This window comes from Schistocerca piceifrons, chromosome 4 (genome assembly GCF_021461385.2).
Source record: "Schistocerca piceifrons isolate TAMUIC-IGC-003096 chromosome 4, iqSchPice1.1, whole genome shotgun sequence".
NCBI lineage: Eukaryota > Metazoa > Arthropoda > Insecta > Orthoptera > Acrididae > Schistocerca > Schistocerca piceifrons.
Window position 1 is genome coordinate 829,417,200 of NC_060141.1, and position 21,681 is coordinate 829,438,880.

Here is a 21,681-nt window from a genome sequence, read left to right on the forward strand (position 1 = left end):
CTGACGGTGGGAAGTTGATTTATATGAGATGTTCAAATGTGTGTTCCTGAATGCACAATACAATACGCCCTCTAACGGATCTGCGGACGAGATGTAACATCACCGGTGTCACGGAACAACATGCGTCCTCGATGTGCCGTTTTAGATCATATGGGGATTTGGGCTCAGTGACATAAACACGATCGCTGGCCGGAGTGGCCGAGCGGTTCTAGGCGCTTCAGTCTGGAACCGCGCGACCGCTACGGTCACAGATACGAATCCTGCTTCGGGCATGGATGTGTGTGATGTCCTTAGGTTATTTAGGTTTAAGTAGTTCTAAGTTCTAGGGGACTGGTGACCTCAGCTATTAAGTCCCATAGTGCTCAGAGCCATAAACACGATCCTTTAGATAGCCCCACAAAAAGAAATCTGTTGTTGTTGTTGTGGTCTTCGGTCCTGAGACTGGTTTGATGCAGCTCTCCATGCTACCCTATCCTGTGCAAGTTTCTTCATCTCCCAGTACCTACTGCAACCTACATCCTTCTGAATCTGCGTAATGTATTCATGTCTTAGTCTCCCTCTACGATTTTTACCCTCCACGCTGCCCTCCATTGCTAAATGATCCCTTGATGCCTCAGAACATGAAATCTAATGGTGTTAAATCGGGCAACCTTGCGGGCCATGAATGAGGACCATAGGGCCCCAACCACCTTGCTGCAAACCTGTTGTTTACTTCCTCCACAACAGCACGCGCAGAATGGGCTGCGTGACCATCCTGCTGCATCCACATATGGACTCTCGAAGAAAAAAAAATAGCTCTGTGCAGTATGGGACTTAGCATCTGAGATCATCACTCCCCCAGACATAGAACTACTTAAACCTAACCAACCTAAGGACATCACACACATCCACACCCGAGTCAGGATTCGAACCTGCGACCGTGGAACCAGTGCAGTTCTGGACTGAAGCGCCTAGAACCGCTCCGGCACAGCGGCTGGCTATGGACCCTCGTGTAGACACACATGTTCAAGGAGACCACCCAAACTGTCGACTATAAACGCGCGATATAACTCACCTGTCTGTGTATCTCGAAATTAGTGTAGAACGATGATTTCATCCCCAAGGATTCCACACCATACATTAATAGACCACCTACGTTGACGGTCGACAGGTCGTACCCACCGAGGATTGTCTTCAGGCCAGTAGTGCACATTATGGCGATTCACTGCAGCATAATTTGTGAACGTAAACTCATAAGAGGACGTAACACCTTGTAAAGACTCCAGCGTGAGCCGGCAGCGGTGGCCGAGCGGTTCTAAGCCCTTCAGTCTGGAACCGCGCGTCTGCTACGCTCGCAGGTTCGAATCCTGCCTTGGGCATGGATGTGTCTGATGTCCTTAGGTTACAAATTTTTTAGGTTTAAATACTTCTAAGTTCTAGGGGACTGATGACTTCAGATGTTAAGTCCCATAGTGCTCAGAGCCATTTGACTCCAGCCTGAAACTACGCGTGGCCCATTCACAGAATGTAACTCTCGCACAGAAATCGTTTCCATGCAGCTCCTGGGTCAGTGTCAGGCGGCACGTGTTAAACCTGTGGCCGTGTACTGTACACCACACAGATGTGAGACTGACACCAGCTACTGCAGCAACGGCTCGTAAGCTGACATGAGGATCGTGGTGTACTGCAGCTAAAACAAACACCTCCGTCTCCTCACTTCTTGCAGTTCTTCGTCTGTTACTGCGCCGCATAACAAAGCTGCCTGTTTCCCGAAGTCGTTGTTCGGCACGTAGGAACGTAATGGCTGCCGGAGCTCTTCACCTAGGATATCTCACGGCGTACGCCATGGCTGCTGCAGTGGCATCGTGTCGGCACTCGCCGAGCATCAGCAACGTGTCGACGTACTCGTTGTTAGTGTATGCCATCTTCATCCGATGTCACTAACTGTGGTATATTGAGCCCCGTTTGTTTGTGTGGCTCGAACTGTCGGGACTACGGCAGTGTGCGGCGACAGTCGGCAGTGTAACAGCGCATCGAGGAAGCTTCTCGCTCCGTGACACCGGCGACGTTACAGCTCGGCCGCACCACATTTAGAAGGCGCATTGCGTTATGCGCAGCGTATGTGGTATCTGTCCCCGAAACTTTGAACGGTTGTCGCTCCCAAACTAAAAGTGAGAGGAATGTAATTTAAATTGATGTATATATAGTTGGTGTTACTGATTCCAGTGCATGATAGAAACAACTATTGTTACATTTAAAAAACTGTATCTTTTTGTCTTTGGATAGTAACACAATAATATATGTTCATAGGTCCGCAGACAGTGTAACGTTTCTTATGGTGACCTACCGCAATAAATATTTCCGTCGCCTATTACTTCGTAACTTACAGAGGCCAACACATTTAGTGAAACACCATCTATATACATAGTGAGTCAGGAGGAAAGGTACACGCTTTGAGGGGTGACAGTATTAGTGATTCTGAACAAAAAACTTTGTATGGAAATATTTTATTGTACAACCTTTTTTGAAGCAGAAGCTATGAAAATTTAGAATTCTCCGATAGAAGTAAAACGTAGGCATGTCACTGTTTTCGGAAATTCAACCCCCAAGGGGTGAAGTAGGAGGTGAAATAGTTCATGAAAATATTTAATTGGGAAAGCATCTTCAAAGTTAAATCTTTGAAAACTGATGTTTGGCTTCTAGGTTAGAGATGAAAAAATACGTGTTTCACTGCATTTGTAAGTTCAGCTCCTAAGGGAGTGAAATAGGGTCAGACTGATTCATTGTCTCATCATCGCCCAGCCCAAACCGCTAAGGAGACAAACTTGAAGTTTGGCGAAGGTGTAGATCTTATACTGTAGCCGTCACTTAAGAAGGGACTTCCGAAATTAGACTCCTAAGAGAATGAAATAGAGGAAAGGCTTTTTTAAGTGTGTCGCTATTAAGGGAATTTTGAAACCAGACCGACGAAAACTGGCATTTGGTTTCTCTGTTGTAAAATAAAAAAATACGTGTTTTTGCAGTTTTGGAAATTCAGCCATTCACGGGGTAAAATAATGGGGGAAAAAGTTTTTGAAAATAAATAACTTCTGAAGAACTGCTACAGGATTTTTAAGGCTACATCTATGACAATTGCTATATGACTTCTCTCTTAGAAAAAAAAAAACAAAAAAAAAAAAAAAAACGTGTTTCAGTGTTTCTGGAAATTCAGCACCTACAGCAGCTAAGGAAGTGTAATACAGCATGTTATCAAAATTAGTATTTCACTCCTCGGTTAGGTACGAAGAAATATTTGTTAGGGGAAGAATGTCGCTGCACAGATCCCCACACAAACGCAAAAACTTTGGACTGCAGCTATCAGGATCTCTCTTTGGTCAGGAGTACATTCGGAAAAGACCATGCTTATAGGGCCTTAATTAGAGTGAAAAGCTTAGAGTATGTTGTGAACAACGTAAAAATGTGATTAAATAAAAAGAAAAATCTCTGCAGGCCATTCAGTGTAGGCGAGCAAAGCAGCTGGCGCTACATGGGTAAGGATCAGTACTGGAACTATATACGACACCACCTCGGGGAACGCTAGAAATCACTTTTGCTTTACTAGATGATTTTCCGTCAGTTACTACGAACTGTACCCTCTCTGACAGGAAATCAAGAATCCAGTCGCATAACTGAGCACGCAATTTGATTACAAGCCGCTTGTTAGATACGGTATCAAAAGCCTTCTGGAAATCTAGAAATCCGGAATCAATTTGAAATCCCTTGTCTATAGCACTCAAGACTCCTCGTGGATAAAGAACTAGTTGTATTTGACACGAAACGATGTTTTCTAAATCCGTGTTGACTGTTTGTCAATAGACCGTTTTCTTCGAGGTAATTCATAATGTTAAAACACAATATATGTTCCAGAATCCTGCATCGTCTCGAAATTAAGGATATGGCATTGTACTTTAGTCGATTACTCCTCTTTCCTTTCTCGCATAATGGCGTGATCTGTGCAACTTTCCATCTTTGGGTACGGATCTATCGTCGAGCGAGTGGCTGTATATGATTGTCAAGTATGGAGCTAATGCATCAGCATCCTCTGAAAGGCACCTAATTGGTGTACAGTCTGTACAGGAAGAGCTGCTTTAATTAGGTGATTTAGCTTCACTACTCGGAGGACATCTACCCCTAAGTTACTCATGTCGGCAGCTATTCTTGATTCGATTTCTGGAATTTTTACTTCGGATTCTTTGGTGAAGAGAGTAAGAACAGAAAATAACAAGCCACCAGGGTTGTTCGGTGTACTACAATATTTTTTCTGTTAAAGGCTGTCTGGTTGATGTTCTCTGCTGGTTTCTGCAATAAAAAAGAAAAAAAAGCGACTATGGAAGTTCAAGTTGTATTTCACGTATGTTTGAAAAAGTCGCTACTCGACGAAAGAAAAACCGTAGAAAAGAAAAATTAATTAAAGTTTTCCAAGGTGAATAATGAGGTATTGAGGTGTCTAAGTTAAATGACCACACAAACACAAAAATGCTTGAATACGGTACAAGGGACTAGAAAGTGAAAGTACAGGTCATATGTCACATATCCGCAGATAGTTTTTTGATGCGGTGAAAGTAGACAATGCGACCTTGTGCAACATTAGTCTTACGTACTTGACACCATTCCGCTGTTTTGTTTTTCTGCAACCTGCAGAAAATACACACTAGTAAAGTCGTGGAGACCAAAAATGATATTGGAAATTTATAGCAGCCAGTTCCGGCACCGAGTTTACCTAATTTAAAAATAGATTTAGTTTCACCTAACACTCAGCCAAAATTACATAAATTTTACATCAGAAACGTACAAAAGTGTCTTAAGACACTCTCTCCAACTGTAAGCTTTCGACTGCCACAAGGCTCCAGAAAATAACTGAGGAGGTGATGACGCATGATGTGCCTGGTGGGGCAGTGGTGAGCTTCTGCTTAAGGGACCTCAAAGCTTGATGCGCTCTCTTCTTCCACGCGTACTTTCCCCTCCAGCTACCCAGTACCCATCACATTGTACAGCCTTATGCCAGCGTTGTGTAACAACATGTATTTCCTGTTTGTTAAAGTTCTTGTTCTGCGCCTGCTGGCGTGTTTTCAGTGTTTGAAAACGATCTCATGACTTTGAAACCATTCCCCACATACTAACCTTTGTGTGGACCAAACAGGTGGAAGCACGCAGATGCCAGGTGTGGTCTGTAGGAGATATGAGGAAATGATGCCCAACCCAACTTGTGATCAACTCTGAGAGTTGTGTGTGACCACATATTGTCATGTTGGGCCAAAATTTCTTTTGGATTCTCGTCAGAACGAACACGATGGAAACAGTTTCTTAGCTTCTGTGGAGTCTTGACGTACGCCTCTGAATTAAGGGCTGCCCTTTTTCGGAAAGACTGTCATCATCTGTTTGACAGCGAAGGAAGTTACCTCGAATTTCTTCTTTTTTGTTGATTGCAGATGGTGCCACCGAGTGAGTGCCTTTTTGCTTGCGGTTCAAAGAGATGCGCCGAGGTTTCGTCAGTCATAACAGAAACGTCTCTCCACTGGCCTTAGATAGTTGCAACTGTTCAGATGAAATGGCTTCACTTGGAATCTTGTGGCCCGTTGTGGACATTCTTGGAACACATCCTGAACACATCTTCGAATGTCCAGCACTCCACGTGCTTCGAATGTCCAACGATAGGTGCAGAGACAGCTGTGATGCAGCAGACTGCACGAATAACAGCACCCGTTTGATTCACTGTGTCGGGAGCGGTGGCTGTGGCACGCGTGACCCAGCAGGCTGCCCAGTTCCGGCACTTCCTAACGCCTTATCCCTCCGTCCGACAGTACTTCTGCCAACTGTATCGCTGCCCAGTAGTGGATATCCGCCACGGTTACTTTTCCGTGACCAACAATTAGAATCACTGCACCGAGTTTGAGACGCGTGTCTCACGAAGGCGTCATTTTGAATGTTGACCACGACTCTACTATCTGGCGGGATTGTTCGATATATATATATATATTGTTGTTTTGTTGCGGTCTTCATTCCAAAGACTGGCTTGATGCAGCTCTCCGTGCTACTCTATCCGTGCAAGCCTCTTCATCTCAGAGTAACTACTGCAACTTACGTCCTTCTGAGGCTGCTTACATATTCATCTCTTCGTCCCCCTCTGTGAATTTTACCTTACACGCTTCCGTCCAGTAACAAATTTGTGATCCCTGGATGCCTCAGAATGTGTCCCACCAACCGATCCCATCTTCTAGTCAGGTTGTACCACACATTTCTCTCCTGCACATTTCTATTCAGTACATCCTTATTAGTTATGTGATCTACCCATCTAATCTTCCGCATTCTTCTGTAGCATCGTTATGTCCTCCGCCCAAAACACTTTTCATTCCGTTCAACTGCTCTTCTAAGCCCTTTGCTGTCTCTGACAGAATTACAATGTCATTGTCGAACCTCAAAGTTTTTATTTCTTCTCCACGGATTTTAATTCCTACCCGGAATTATTCTATTGTCTTCTTGCTTGCTAAGTATACAGATTGAATAACATCGGGGATAGGCTACAACCCTGTCTCATTTCCTACCCAACCACTGCTTTCCTTCTGTGCCACTCGACCCTTATAACTGCCATCTGGTTTCTGCACAAATTATAAATAGCCTTTCACTCCCTGTATTTCACCCCTCCACGTTTAGAATTTGAAAGAGAGTATTTTAGTCAACATTGTCAAAAGGTTTCCCTACATCTACAAATGCTATAAACGTAGGTTTATCTTTCCTTAATTTATCTTCTATGAGAAATCTTGGGGTCAGTATTGCCCCACGTGTTCCTACATTTCTCCGGAATCAAAACTGATCTTCCCCGAGGTCGGCATCTATCAGTTTTTCCCATTCGTTTGTAAAGAATTCGTGTTAGTATTTTGCAACCGTGACTTATTAAACTGATAGAACAGTGATTTTCACACCTGTCGCCACCTGCGTTCTTTGGAACTGGAATTACTATATCCTTCTTGAAGTCTGCGGGTATTTCACCTGAGCCGGCTGGAGTGTCCGAGCGGTTCTAGGCGCTACATTCTGGAACCGAGCGACCGCTACGGTCGTAGGTTTGTATACTGCCTTGGGCATGGATGTGTGTGATGTCCTTAGGTTAGTTAGGTTTAAGTAGTTCTAAGTTCTAGGGGACTGATGACCTGAGATGTTAAATCCCGTAGTGCTCAGAGCCATTTGAACCAGACTAGTTGCACGTCCCCGAAAGGCCTTCTCCTAACCAACACGCAGGCATCACCAGCTTTCATCGGGAAACACAACAGAGCCATTTGAACCATTTTTTTATTTCGCCTGTCTCATACATCTTCCTCACCAGATGGAAGAATTTTGTCATGGCTGGCTCTCCTAAGGCTATCAGTAGCTCTAACAAAATGCTGTGTACTACCGGGGCATTGTTTCATCTTAAGTCTTTCAGTGCTTTGTCAAATTCTTGACTGAGTATCATATCTCCCTTCTCATCTTTATCGCCTTCTATTTCCATAATATTGCCCTGAAGTACATGTCTATTTTGTAGACTCTCGACATACTCCTTCCAACTTTCTGCTTTCTATTCTTCGCTTCTGACTGGTTTCCAATCTGAGCTTTTGGTGTTCATGCAGGTGGTTCTGTTTTCTCCGAAGATCTCTTTAACAACCTGTACGCAGCATCTATCTTACGGCTAGTGATAGATGCATCGACATCCTTACATTTGTCCTTTAGCGATTCCTGCTTGGCCATTTTGGACTTTCTGTAGATCTCATTTTTTAGGCGTTTGTATTTTCTTTCACATGCTTCGTTTATTGCATTTTTATATTTCCTCGTTTCATCGGTTAAAGTCAATACCTCTTGTGTTCCCCAATTTTTTCTACTATCTCTCGTCTCTTTACATACTTTTTTGCTGCGGTCACCATTTCATCTCTCAAAGTCACCCATTCTTCTTCTACTGTTTCCCCTATTCTTGTCATTCATTCCCTGATGGTCCCTCTCAAATACTCTACATCATCAGGTTCTTTCAGTTTATTCAGGTCGCATCTCCTTAAATTCCTGCCTTTTTGCAATTTCTTCAATTTTAATGTGCGGTTGATAAGCAATAAATTGTGGTCAGAATCCACATCTGCCCCTGGAACTATCTTGCACCTTAAAACCCGGTTCCGAAATCTCTGTCGTACCATTATATAATCTATCTGAAACCTTTCAGTATCTCTAAGCTTCTTCCATGTATACAACCTTCTTTTATGATTCTTGAAGCAAGTGTTAGCTATGATTAAGTTATGCTCTGTGCAAAATTCTATTAGGCGGCTTCCTCCTTCATTTCTTACCCCGATTCCATATTCATCTACTATGTTTCCCTCTCTTCCTTTTCTTACTATCGAATTCCAGTCCCCCATAATTATTAAATTTTCGTCTCCCTTAACTATCTGAACAATTTCTTTTATCGCATCATACATTTCTTCAATCTCTTCATCATTGGCGGAGCTAGTTGGCATATAAACTTGTACTACTGTAGTAGTCGTGGGCTTCGTGTCAATCTTGGCCACAACAATGTGTTCACTATGCTGTTGGTAGTAGTTTATCCGCGCTCCTGCTTCTTTATTGAATATTAAACCTACTCCTGCATTACCCCTATTTGATTTTGTATTTACAACTCTGTATTCACCTGACCGGAAGTCCTGTTCCTCCTACCACCGAACTTCACTAATTCTCACTATATCTAACTTTAACCCACCCACTTCCCTTTTTAAATTTTCTAAGTAACCTGCCCGATTAACGGTTGGGTTGTTTGGGGGAAGAGACCAAACAGCAAGGTCATCGGTCTCATCCGATTAGTAAAGGACGGGGTAGGAAGTCGCCCGTGCCTTTTCAAAGGAACCATCCTGGTATTTGCCTGGAGCGACTTAGGGAAATCACGGAAAACCTAAATCAGGATGTCCGGACGTGGGATTGAGGCGTCGTCCTCCCGAATGCGAGTCCAGTGTGCTAATCACTGCGCCAGCTCGCTCCGTCGCGATTAAGGGATCTGATATCCCAGGCTCCGATCCGTGGAACGGCAGTTTTGCTTCTCCTGATAACGAGGTTGTCCTGAATAGTCCCCACCGGAGATCCAAATCGGGGACTGTTTTACTCAGAAGGACACCATCATCATTTAACCATACAGTAGAGCTGCATGTCCTCGGGAGAAATTGCGGCTATAGATTCCCTATGCTTTCAGCCGTTCGCAGTACCAGCGCAGCAACGCCGTTTTGGTTGATGTTATAAGGCCAGATCAGACAATCATCCAGACTGTTGACCCTGCAACTACTGAAATGGCTGCTTCCCCTCTTCAGGAACCACAAGTTTGTGTGGCCTCTCAACAGATACCCCTTCCTTGTGGTTGCACCTGCAGTACGGCTATTTGTATCGCTGAGGCACACATGCCTCCCCCGTCAAAGGCGGGGTCCATGGTCCATATACATTGCGACTGTAAAAATGGGAGCATTATTTATTGAACAGATTTAATTTAAAAGAGAAAGATTGGTAGGAGAGCTAAAGTCACGCTGTCTAGGTTTGACTGTCATCGAACGTGTCTCAGTTTCACACCTATTCAAACTTTTTACGTCTCCATTAAACAAAAAGAGTTGGATACAGCCCATTCTATATAACGCTATGTATTCTTTTAACGTATCATAACAGCAAGTATATCCGGGAAGAGTTTAACCTATGTCACTCTAAATGTGTCGGTAAGTGTATTTCTGTGTATTGTCTATGTGTTTTCTAACACTGGCTGTGTTGGTCGTGGCTTATACTGCTTGCTTACGCTATTTTGTCCTCCGTCAGCACTTCGTTACAGATACGAGTAGTGGATGCCGTGAGTACTGCACACGCCGCTGCTCTAGGTGAAACTGTGATTATCTCTTTCTCTGTCTCTTATCTGCCGCTATATTTTGCGTGTTTCCACTGTGCTGTGAAGTGTTTGTGACGCGTGCTTTGTGCGTGTGCGTGCAGGGCATCCGCGGGAACCTGACGGACGCGTGCGAGGACCACGACCCCTGCCAGCACGGCGGCATCTGCATCTCCACCGACAGCGGGCCCATCTGCGAGTGCCGCAACGTCGACTTCGAGGGCATCTTCTGCGAGAAAGGTAGGCCTCGTCCAGTTCTGACCGGCCGTTCTCTCGCTGCCGGTCTTTACTTCGCATTTGAACAGTGTACAGTTCTACGACGTGAGGTATCGAACGTTCACAAATGGCGTACAAATTTCTTTAAAATTATTTCGTGGACCGAATAAAGGTAACATATTTTTATTTATTGTTAGTATTTATAAAGACCTCTTCTTAGTTACTTGAATAGCTTCAGCTCGAGAAAAGCCATTCTCGAGTCTTTACTTTTATTAGGAGCGCACTACATTATCGCAAAGAAACGGAAATAAATTAGGAAAAAATAACGTAACGGAAAAATATCTGCCTAGACCAGAGACAGACATAAAAATGGCCGTCATCTAACACCATGTGCATCCACTCGTAATGGCGTACAAAAAGAACTGCGATCGTTCGTGACGCATAAAAAAGCGCTATTAAAAGGAGACATGGACGTACAAATTGACATGGACGTACAAATTCGAAATCGGTAATTTAGAATATTTAAACATGAAAAAAGGAAACGTAACTATGAAAAAAGACTTGTGATGAATGTTATTTCGTAATATCATTCAGTGTTTTATTATTAACTAATTACGGTAATACATGTTTTCATGAAAATAACCCAAGTTTCTTTACGGAGGACTATTGTGCAAAAGAAATGTAAATGTACCGAAGTATCTCATGTTGAATATGTATGTTGCAGCAGATTTATATTTTGAATGCTTTGATCGTGTTCATCATCCCACACATCACGAAGACAAAGTTCCGGAAAGGAATGCCTGAGCAATAATAGGAAATGATAGACGTTACGATTACCTGATTTTTGACAACAAAGGCCCAGTGAACCGTTTTACAAGAATTACTTTTGAGTGGCCCCAGTCAGCTCACTAAACCGCTTCGAAATTGGCGGGTCGTCGACCGTAGCCCCGTCTTGCTAGAGGTGAGTAACAAAGTCACAAGGAACTCTCGCTGTTCGTGTTGCTGCCTGCTGTACACTCAGCAAACGGCTGTTGATGGTCACCGCCCGTCTGCCACGATGTGCACTACATCCCTCACATAATATCGTATGTCTGCGGAAGTCAGAGCCCTCCCACCTGGTGGGCAAGCAGCAAATACTACCGACAGTTTTAAGCAGCCCTTTTCGATGTACAGGTTAAAAACTGTCACATATACTGCGGAAAATTAACTGCATGTCATGCGAATAGAGGGATAGTTTCCATACAGTGCGTGTGTGTTACTGCAAGGACGAAAAATAATTGTAACTTAAAACGCAATGTCACCTGTGTCTCATTAAAATATATACACGAGTATTGTATATGTAGGTAACAACAGCATACTTCAGTTGCAGAAAAGCTTTCGAATAGAGGGACCGCACACTTGGCAAATGGTGTTTCCACACGGACGGCGTGTCTTAATAACTCATTTGACAAGTCTTTTCTGGTATGTAACCAAGGAAAATGTGATTTAGCTCTTCGTCTTCACATTGCTAGGACATTATCATCATTCGTATGGCACACACAAGCAGTACATGTATAACATGTAACGAATGTCGTTGCGTAAAAGAAAAACAAAAGCCGCGCGGAGTGGCCGCGTGGTTAGAGCAGCAATGTCACTGTCTGCGTGGCCTCTCCCGTCGGAGGTTCGAGTCCGCCCTCCGGCATGGGTGTGTGTGTGTGTGTCGTTGTTAATATAAGTTAGCTTATCTAGTATGTACATCTAGGGACCGATGACCTCAGCAGTTTGGTCAGTTAGAAATTCACACACATTTGAACATTTGAACAAAAACAAAAACACTAAATATTAATCTCTAGGTTTGCAATCTATTCCATCTCTATGGCATTGGCATTCATAAAATCTTTCCACCCGTCCTTGATAGCATCGAAGGATGCACTCCTCTTTATATGCCTGATAGATTGTTTCAGTGCGCCATAGTCACAATTCGGAGACTGCACAGTACCCCATTTATTGAACGAGTCAGAGCTCCGACTGCAGATTCTATTTAATTTGACCCACAGTTTACTATCATATTTGACATCCACAGTATCACAGTCGTATTTCTCGAACCATTCCCTTTCTTGGTAATTTCCGATGCGATGACAGTCCTTGTTCCAGAGATCCCTTACTTTGGTGTTACTTGTAGTTACCTGTTCAGCGTACAGGAATGATGATTGATTCGAACGAATTCTATATAATCGAAGACAGGTAAATCGTGATAAATATTCTCTTGTATACTGTGGTAATCTCTAAGCAGGGTCTCAGTTCTGTGAATCTGTGGGAACTCTACAGTAATTTTGAAATGGGTGGATTATGATGAGAAAGTACGGCAACTTCTGGGGACCCTGCATCCAGAGCTCTAGTGTGTGACCCCGGTGATAAGATGGACAAGAAGACCAGGGCTCTCCTGAAGGAAGCAGGGATGTATGATAAGAACATCAGACACCTAGACTATATACACACGGAGGGCGTGCCCCTACGCCCAATTGTCAGTAATACTGGAACACCTACGTACCAACAGCCGAGTATTTGAAAAATCTGCTGTCCCCATATTTGGGGAAATGCACATCACAGATTCAGATATCATGGTTAGTTTTGATGTGGTATCGCTGATCACTAGGTCTCCACTGAAAGACTTACAAGAACTGATTGCAGAGGTATTTCACGGTGTTCTGTGGGACCTGTTCAGCCATATACTGACACCCACGTATTTCCTGTGCAGGGACCAATATTACGAGGAAACTGAAGGTGAAGCTATGGACAGCCCACTGTCCGCTGTGGTTGCCGACATGTTTATGGTGAGATTTGAGGAGAGGCCAGTAGAGACAGCCAGATGTAAACATGCTTCTTCAGGTATGTGGATGACATCTTCGTGATCTGGCTTCATGGGTAGGATAGGCTCAGTAAGTTTTCTGAACATCTTGAAACTTATGCCACACAAATATCAAATTCACCGTAGAACTGGAGAAGAACGGGCAGCTGCATGTACTAGTCGAAAGGAAAGCAGATGGATCGGTTGGCCACAGTACGTATCGAAAACCCACACACAATGGTTTATTTCTGCAGGCCAGCAGCTGTCACCACCCTGCACAGAAAAACGGATACTTACGACATTGGTCCACAGAGCGCATGCCCTGTGAGACCAAGAGAGTCTACCGACAGTAATAGATCAACCTAAAACTGTGTTCTGCAAAAGTGGACACACGACCAAACAAATTGAGAGAGCACTCCAGCCAGCCACTTACACCACAGGTTCAGCAAGCAAGATGAAGCAAAGAACGTGGCGTATCTGCCGTATGCTGGTCATGCTTCTGCCAGAATCCATAAACACAACATCACGTGCGTTTCCCGTCCATCGAGCAAGATCAGTGGACTGGTGGGGAGTGTTAAAGACGACTTGTGGTTACGAAAACCAAGGATTTATAATGTACGTTGTCAATGTGGCATGTCCTGCATTGATCAGACGACAAGAACAGTGGATATCAGGTGCAAAGAACATCAGAGGCACACCCGATTAAGACATGTGACGAAGTCAGCCATTCCTGAAAACTGTCTACAACTAGACCATGCCATGAATTATGAGGAAATCAAGATTTTGGGACCGTTTTTTAAGGGACTTGACTGATATAAAAGTGACTGACAATCTCATGAGACGCAACATGGGGTACCATCGAAGTAGAGCCTGGGATCCTGCTCTGAAATTATTAAAGAAGCAACGGGGACGGCTGCAGCACTCGACTAATAGAAGAACGGAAGGCATGGATATGGAAAACGATCACCAGACAGAATGCCAAGAGCAGTGGACCGTAGATGGAACGTTCCGGAACGGATTTGATGGGCGCGGACCTCAGAGGAAACACCCAGGACCGCAGCAGTCTGAAAACGACGGGCGCCGACCTCAGAGGAAACACCCAGGACCGCAGCAGTCTGAAAACGACGGGCGCCGACCTCTGAGGGAACACCCAGGACCGCAGCAGTCTGAAAACGACGGGCGCCGACCTCTGAGAGAACATCCAGAACTGCAGCGAGCCAAAACCGGAACGGCAACGCTCCAGCAGATCGTAGTGATCGGGAGCGGTCCGCAGGGGTAACGCCCGACAGAATTCCAAACGCACCAGCACGAAGATGGAACACATAGGAGCAGGTCTGTTGGGCGCGGACCACAGAGGGAATACCTAGAACCGCAGCGGTCGGAAAACGGAACGGCAGTGTTCCAGAAGATCGCAGCGAGCGGGCGCCGACTGCAGACGGAACGCCTGCAACCGCCGGTGGATGGGGAAAGCCACAGACATAAATACTGGATCAGGTCCAAAAAAAACTCGAGGAGCAGTCTAAGGTCGCACCTGATGAAGTTGATGAAGTTTACGAGCTACGTTACCGAAATCCTTGTGTATATATTTGTTTGACAAATGTTGTGTGTGTGGAAGTCTGTGGAAGAGAATGTTTTCTCTTCATGGAGTTACTGCAGCACGGCATGTAATTTCACATATCAAACACCACTGCAATGCGTTTTTGTTTATGTTCTATAATAATTTCTCTGTTCCCAACACTTTCTTGATATGGAATCCAGGCACAAAAACAATGCTACAGAAATGATAGCATAAGTGATTTACATAAAATATTGTAAACTTCTTTTGCCTGGAGCCTCATCACGCATAGCTCAAACGTTTCTTCCTCTTCTTCTTAATCGTCCGTTATGTAGCCACAACACTCTCGACTACATCAGGCTCATATCCACTACATACCAATAAGAGTTGCCAAACACCTTAGCATGCAAGCATCTAGAGAAATCATGTGTAATTGGATGGGTGACGTGAGTAAGACTGGCGCAGAACTGTCTTCGCACAATGGCAGTTACAGTATTGGACTGAGAAAACCGGTCTGTATCACTAGCGTCGGTCAGTACAGGTTTGGAACAGGAGTTATATTCTTTGCGAAAGCAAAATACACTACTGGCTATTAAAATTGCTACACCAAGAAGAAATGCAGATGATAAATGGGTATTCATTGGACAAATATATTATACTAGAACTGACATGTCATTACATTTTCACGCAATTTGAGTGCATAGATCCTGAGAAATCAGTGCCCAGAACAACCACCTCTGGCCGTAATAACGGCCTTGATACGCCTGGGCATTGAGTCAAACAAAGCTTGGATGGCGTGTACAGGTACAGCTGTCCATACAGCTTCAACACGGTACCACAGTTCATCAAGAGTAGTGACTGGCGTATTGTGACGAGCCAGTTGCTCGGCCACCATTGACCAGACGTTTTCAATTGGTGAGAGATCTGGAGAATGTGCTGGCCAGGGCAGCAGACGAACATTTTCTGTGTCCAGAAAGGTCCGTACAGGACCTGCAACATGCGGTCGTGCATTATCCCGCCCAAATGTAGGGTTTCGCAAGGATCGAATGAAGGGTAGAGCCACGGGTCGTAACACATCTGAAATGTAACGCCCACTGTTCAAAGTGCCGTCAATGCGAACAAGAGGTGACCGAGACGTGTAACCAATGGCATCCCATACCATCACGCCGGGTGATACGCCAGTATGGTGATGACAATAGACGCTTCCAATGTGCGTTCACCGCGATGTTGCCAAACACGGAGGCGACCATCGTGATGCTGTAAACAGAACCTGGATTCATCCAAAAAAATGACATTTTGACATTCGTGCACCCAGGTTTGTTGTTGAGTACACCATCGCAGGCGCTCTTGTCTGTGATGCAGCGTCGAGGGTAACCGTAGCCATAGTCTCCAAGCTCATAGTCCATGCTGCTGCAAACGTCGTCGAACTGTTCGTGCAGATGGTTGTTGTCTTGCAAACGTCCCCATCTGTTGACTCAGGGATCGAGACGTGGCTGCATGATCCTTTACAGCCATGCGGATTAGATGCTTGTCGTCTCGACTGCTAGTGATGCGAGGGCGTTGGGATCCAGCACGACGTTCCGTATTACCCTCCTGAACCCACCGATTCCATATTCTGCTAACAGTCATTGGATCTCGACCAACGCGAGCAGCAACGTCGCGATACGATAAACGGCAATCGCAATAGGCTACAATCCGACTTTTATCCAAGTCGGAAACGTGATGATACGCATTTCTCCTTTTTACACGAGGCATCACAACAACGTTTCACCAGGCAACGCCGGTCAGCTCCTGTTTGTGTACGAGCAATCGGTTGGAAACGTTCCTCATGTCAGCACGTTGTAGGTGTTGCCACTGCCGCTAACCTTGTGTGAATGCTCTGAAAAGTTAATCATTTGCATACCACAGCATCTTCTTCCTGTCGGTTAAATTTCACGTCTGTAGCACGTCATTTTCATGGTGTAGCAATTTTATTGGCCAGTAGTGTATTCAAGTATATTGATTACGTGGAACTCAGCTCATTCTGTTCCTTCTTCAAGACATCATTGTAGCGGGCAGAGTACCCTCCTACTTCCGACCAGTTTCAGATTAAATCTGAGACAGTGTTGCAGGGAGGGTTGATTAAAGACAGAGCAAGAGTTATGGGGTGCGTGGAAAGAGGCCACATACAGTTTTGCACAGGGTTCTTAGCCTATAGGTTCAACGAGGGGGCCGGCCGTAGTGGCCGAGCGGTTCTAGGCGCTATAGTCTGGAACCGCGCTGCTGCTACGGACGCAGGTTCGAATCCTGCCTCGGGCATGGATGTGTGTGGTATCCTTAGGTTAGTTAGGTTTGAGTAGTTCTAAGTTCTAGGGGACTGATGAGCTCAGAAGTTAAGTCCCATAGTGCTCAGAGCCATTTGAACCATTTTCAGTGAGGGGATAGCTCTTTTAGACACAGGCGTTGAATGCAAGAGATTTGAATCTTTGATTTTATCCCACGAATGCGAGAATACTTTGATTCCATCCACATAGGGAGAGATGACAAATTGTAATAAAATTTTACCGAATTTATAAAGACTTTGGTCTACGGAACTTAGTTTTTGCACCTCCTCTCTGCTGATGACTATTTGTTACACTAATAAACAGTATTTTTGCTAAACAGAGTAAAGGTTCGCGATGTGTCCACGTGTATGTAGCACTCCCAAGAGAATGGAGGGGAGTGGTTTACCGATGATACAGAAACTGAGAATCATGCTGCAATGACATTGGCTGATAGCGTCATGAGATCGAGCTGACGAGACGTTTTGTTGACGTGAGAATACGCCGAGAATGGTGCTTTGAAGCTCGAGTAATTGAGTAAAATGCGTTTAAAGTACGGCAAACCATGCGATATTTTCGAAAGTTGATGTAAAATACGTAAAACTTAGGTGAATGCGACAAAAATGAGGATGAGTGAGGGTATTTACATGCTTGCCAGAGTTCATGAAAATCATTCCATTTGGGAACACACTACAATGCGCTAGTAAAGCCTTGTCCTTCTAGTTCCCATAAAATGTGAAGTCTTCCTAATTTTCCCGATGAGAAACATCACCGTAACTGATTTTACGGTCTTTTATCTTACCTGTTCTTACATAAGAAAGCTTCGTTACTCATTGTACACAGTTGGCAGAGCTACGACAACACGTTCTCATTTCCAGCGAGTGGCAGAAAGATGGTGCTGTCGCATTAACTCGGCTGATCCCTGTTTCTGCACGGAACGCAGGAGGTGGTAGATACAGCGCGCTCCGACTATATCCTTACTTCCTTTAGAAATCAAGAGTATACTCCAATCGACATTCTCAAAAGTTTACTTTCAGTCTACAAATGCAATAAACATAAGTCTGGCTATCTTCAGTCCATCTTCTAAGACGAGTCACCGAGTAAGTGTGGTTTCGTGTATTCCTACATTCCTCTGGAACACAAATTGATCCTCCCTGTGGATGGCTTCTACACGTTCTTCCATTCTTCTGTAAATAATTTGCCTAAGTACTTTGCAACCGCGACTTATTGAACTGATAATAGTGTAATGTTCACTCCTGCCAGAAACTGCGTGCTTTGGAAATGGAAGTATTACGTTGTCCTCGAAGTACGGCAGTGTTTCGCCTGCCTCGTACATCTCGCACGCTAGGAGGAATAGTTTTTTTTTAGGCTAGCTCTCACGAGGACGTCATTATCTCTGAGGGACTCTCATCTACTCCAGGCAATGATTTTATTTTTACTGGGGTGTTTCTTTCAACCCGTATGCGGGGTGGAATAGGAGGAACAGTGAATGTCTTGGGAGGTGGTTGTACGGACTGATTCGAATGAATCATTGTGTGCACAGGACGGCCGGCCTACGCGCACCCCTCTGACCTCTGACCCCGGGCCTCGCACACGCGTGGGCGTGGCCGCGCCGCGACCGCTGCGTCGCGTCGCTAGGCAACGCGCCTTGTTGCTGCCGCCGCTGCAGTGGCGCGGGATGAGCTGTGCTCGCTGCTGCCCGCCTGTTCCAGGCAGTCCGAGTACCCGCTTTCGCCGTGTGTGCTTCCTCGTTCTGCCTACCCTTATTTGCCACTGTTTTTCTGTCCCTTACCTGTAGCATTTCCGCCGGCCGTGGTGGCCAAGCGGTTAAAGGCGCTACAGTCTGGAACCGCGCGACCGCTACGGTCGCAGGTTCGAATCCTGCCTGGGGCATGGATGTTTGTGATGTCCTTAGGTTAGTTAGGTTTAAGTAGTTCTAAGTTCTAGGGGACTGATGACCTTAGGAGATAAGTCCCATAGTGCTCAGAGCCATTTTTTTGTAGCATTTCCTGTGAAATATAACCCTGCGTAAATACAGTTTATGCGCAATAGTTCGCGACCTGCGAGAAGTGATCAAAAATTAACGAAACAGATTCCACATACACAACTTGAGCACACGTGGAAAAGCTGATAACGACAAGACGATAGTGAAACCGACGTCCACTATAAGCACTAACGTCAGTATCCACTATAAACACTTAAGCCAGTATCTCGTATAGCTGGCGTGGTGGATGTATCGCAACGGCCACAAAGTATGGGCCTGAGAGTGCAAAGAAAATAGTATATAGAGTCGATATGTGTGTAAAAAGCGTACTTGTAAAGGTCAAAAGTGACAGAAATAGTCTGTATGTTAAACAAAAGCGGAATTAACAAATAATAATGAGAATGTAAATTAAAAGTATGTAATACCTAAAAATATAAGTACTACTACATCTAATCGTAAAATTAAAGTGACTTGCCTAGTCACGGGAAACAACATCTTAAAACCAAAATATAACGTATTCGGGTACCTTAAATGGAAATATTAAGATACATATGCTTACAGAGGAATGTGTCCAACAGTGGAGGACGAAACGTGAGGCCTCGGACCGTGGCCTAATTCCCATAAAACAAATACTAGTAATTGCCCGAAAACCGGGGCCGAACGCCTGCGTTATACGAGTATTTTAACAACCTACAGCAGTATGATATTGTTCAAAAATTTCACTAAGGCCGCGGACCCTGCCCTCGTCATAGTTCTTACGGGGTTCAATAGTCGATCTTTCACTATTCTCTCAAGCGAGGAGGTGTTGTTTACCAATGGGTAAAAATCTGCGAGAATCGAGGATAACAGACTATCCAGAAACTCCGAGGACGCCTCGATTTGTAAGAAAAACCAAAACCGAAAACATAGAAAGACAAGCATAGGAATCGAATGCTGAATACTAAGCCAAAATTATAATTCACGTTCAATGAAAAGAAAAACCACACATCAGAAAGGTCTGCACGTAGTCGAAACGAAAACAAGAAAAAAAGAAGGGGAAACAACCAGTCGAAAACCAAATGTCAGAAGCAAATACATGCTACAAAGGAGACTATACTCGCTGCGTAACTGAATACCAGTACGTCCTCTGAAAGAGATAGATAGATAGCTGGAGAGAGAGAGAGAGAGAGAGAGAGAGAGAGAGAGAATATGTTCCCAAAATCTCTGAACAAACCACTGACAGTAAGCGTCAACATCGCACGTTGTAACACTACGCTCGGGCGCACGATACTTTTTTAAAGTCTGTACTATGGTAAGTTGACGGGCTTCACCTTAAGAGAAAGGATTTTTGTATAGATGTTGACCGCGTGTACCTGAATGGAGGCAAATCAGACTTACACCCACTCAGTAATAACAATGATACGTCAAGCAAGTCTGAAGTGCAACTACACGTCAGGACGGACAAGAAACAACACAGAAGATGCTACCAAATTGTTAATAAAACGGTCGCCAGCCTAATTAGGCATTAACTAAGTTTCTTCCCTGTACAAGTTGATGTACGTATATGCCAAACAACACGCAATAATACTGTATAATATGGTAAATGTTAGAACCAGAAAATCTACTGAACTGATAATTTCACTTTCAGTACCAATATGGATAAACCATAAATACATAACATTACACTACAATGTTTACTACAAACTTCGAACTGTCTATTGATCTGATTAAAATCGGGCATAGGTTACCCTAGAAATAGCACTTTCGAAACACACATACAATGTCAATTTTGAAAAAGGTAAAACACTGATAAATTTTGGTTTTATATTGACTTTAACTTTGCTGGTCAAATCAGTTCAGTACACTTCAGAATTCAAATGAATAGAAAAGAAAAGGGGGGGGGGGGAGGAGGACCCTGAAACTGTTATGATCACTGTATTGAAAATTTTGATTATTGAAATCATTAAGCACTCAAGATTTCCAATATTTGAGTTACTGCTCTTTTTGTCTTATTTCCTGCTCATTTAACTACCATTATTTTTGTCTCAAATTAATTAAACTTCATTACTAAACCAATTTCAACATTATCTTCCAACTTTGTCAGACCTATGTTATTTACCTATTCATTAACAACAAAGTTCTTTAAACATCATTCTAACATAGATAGGTCTGCAGGTAATTATTAGTAACATAAACTTTAAATCTTGATTTCGGGACACTCGGATTGCACAACATGTGGAAAGGACCCTGTCTAGGTTAGTTGTAAGGATAATTAACTGATAGGACAGTTCTGGTAAAATTTAAGTTGTTATTGAACAGTATGGAACAAAAGTAACACTGGTACACACTAATACAGTACTGAAAGTTTCAACCTGTTTGTATCGATGCGGCGGTCGGCAGGCGGCGAGATGGCGAGGCACAGAGCACACATACAACCACAGCAATGGCTCTTGATGTATCGGCACTTTGTTTGTTCTTAACGTCGCAATACTTTTCCGTTTAGTGCCTATGGAATATTGCCATGCTGTATAGGCGTCGGAAACGGCACATCCGAGGCTCAACGAAATCACGTTTTCCAGGAGAGCCTCCTCGATCCAGAACGTGTTTCTCAGATCAATGCCCACTTCCGACTACTACTGCTGAGCCCGTTATGCCATGCCGCGCCCATGTGCATTTTCCCGCGCTCGCCTGCCATCCACCTTTTACCGCTCCCCTACAGACAGGGTATTCACCCGAGGTTTTGCATTCTACATATCCTAATACATTGCCTACGTATGGACCAGACACACAATTACAACTTTAACATCTTACAATAGTTTCAACGTTTCTTACATTTCAATTCTGTTATAATATTGCTTGAAATCTATATTCATATCGAAAATTGTTTACAGTTTCTTTAACATAATGGCATGAAAAGAAAAAGAAATGAAATCAGAACATCGA

General features: G+C 44.1%; 1 protein-coding gene across 1 annotated transcript in view; it reads left to right on the top strand.

Annotated features, from left to right (window-relative positions):
* Window positions 1-21,681, top strand: part of LOC124794982 (neurexin-1-like) — a 2,052,691-nt gene that overhangs the window by 615,910 nt on the left and 1,415,100 nt on the right. The window contains exon 3 of the mRNA XM_047258725.1: window positions 9,982-10,117. Within this exon, the coding sequence (XP_047114681.1) occupies window positions 9,982-10,117 (136 nt within the window). The remainder of the gene's footprint in view (window positions 1-9,981; window positions 10,118-21,681) is intronic.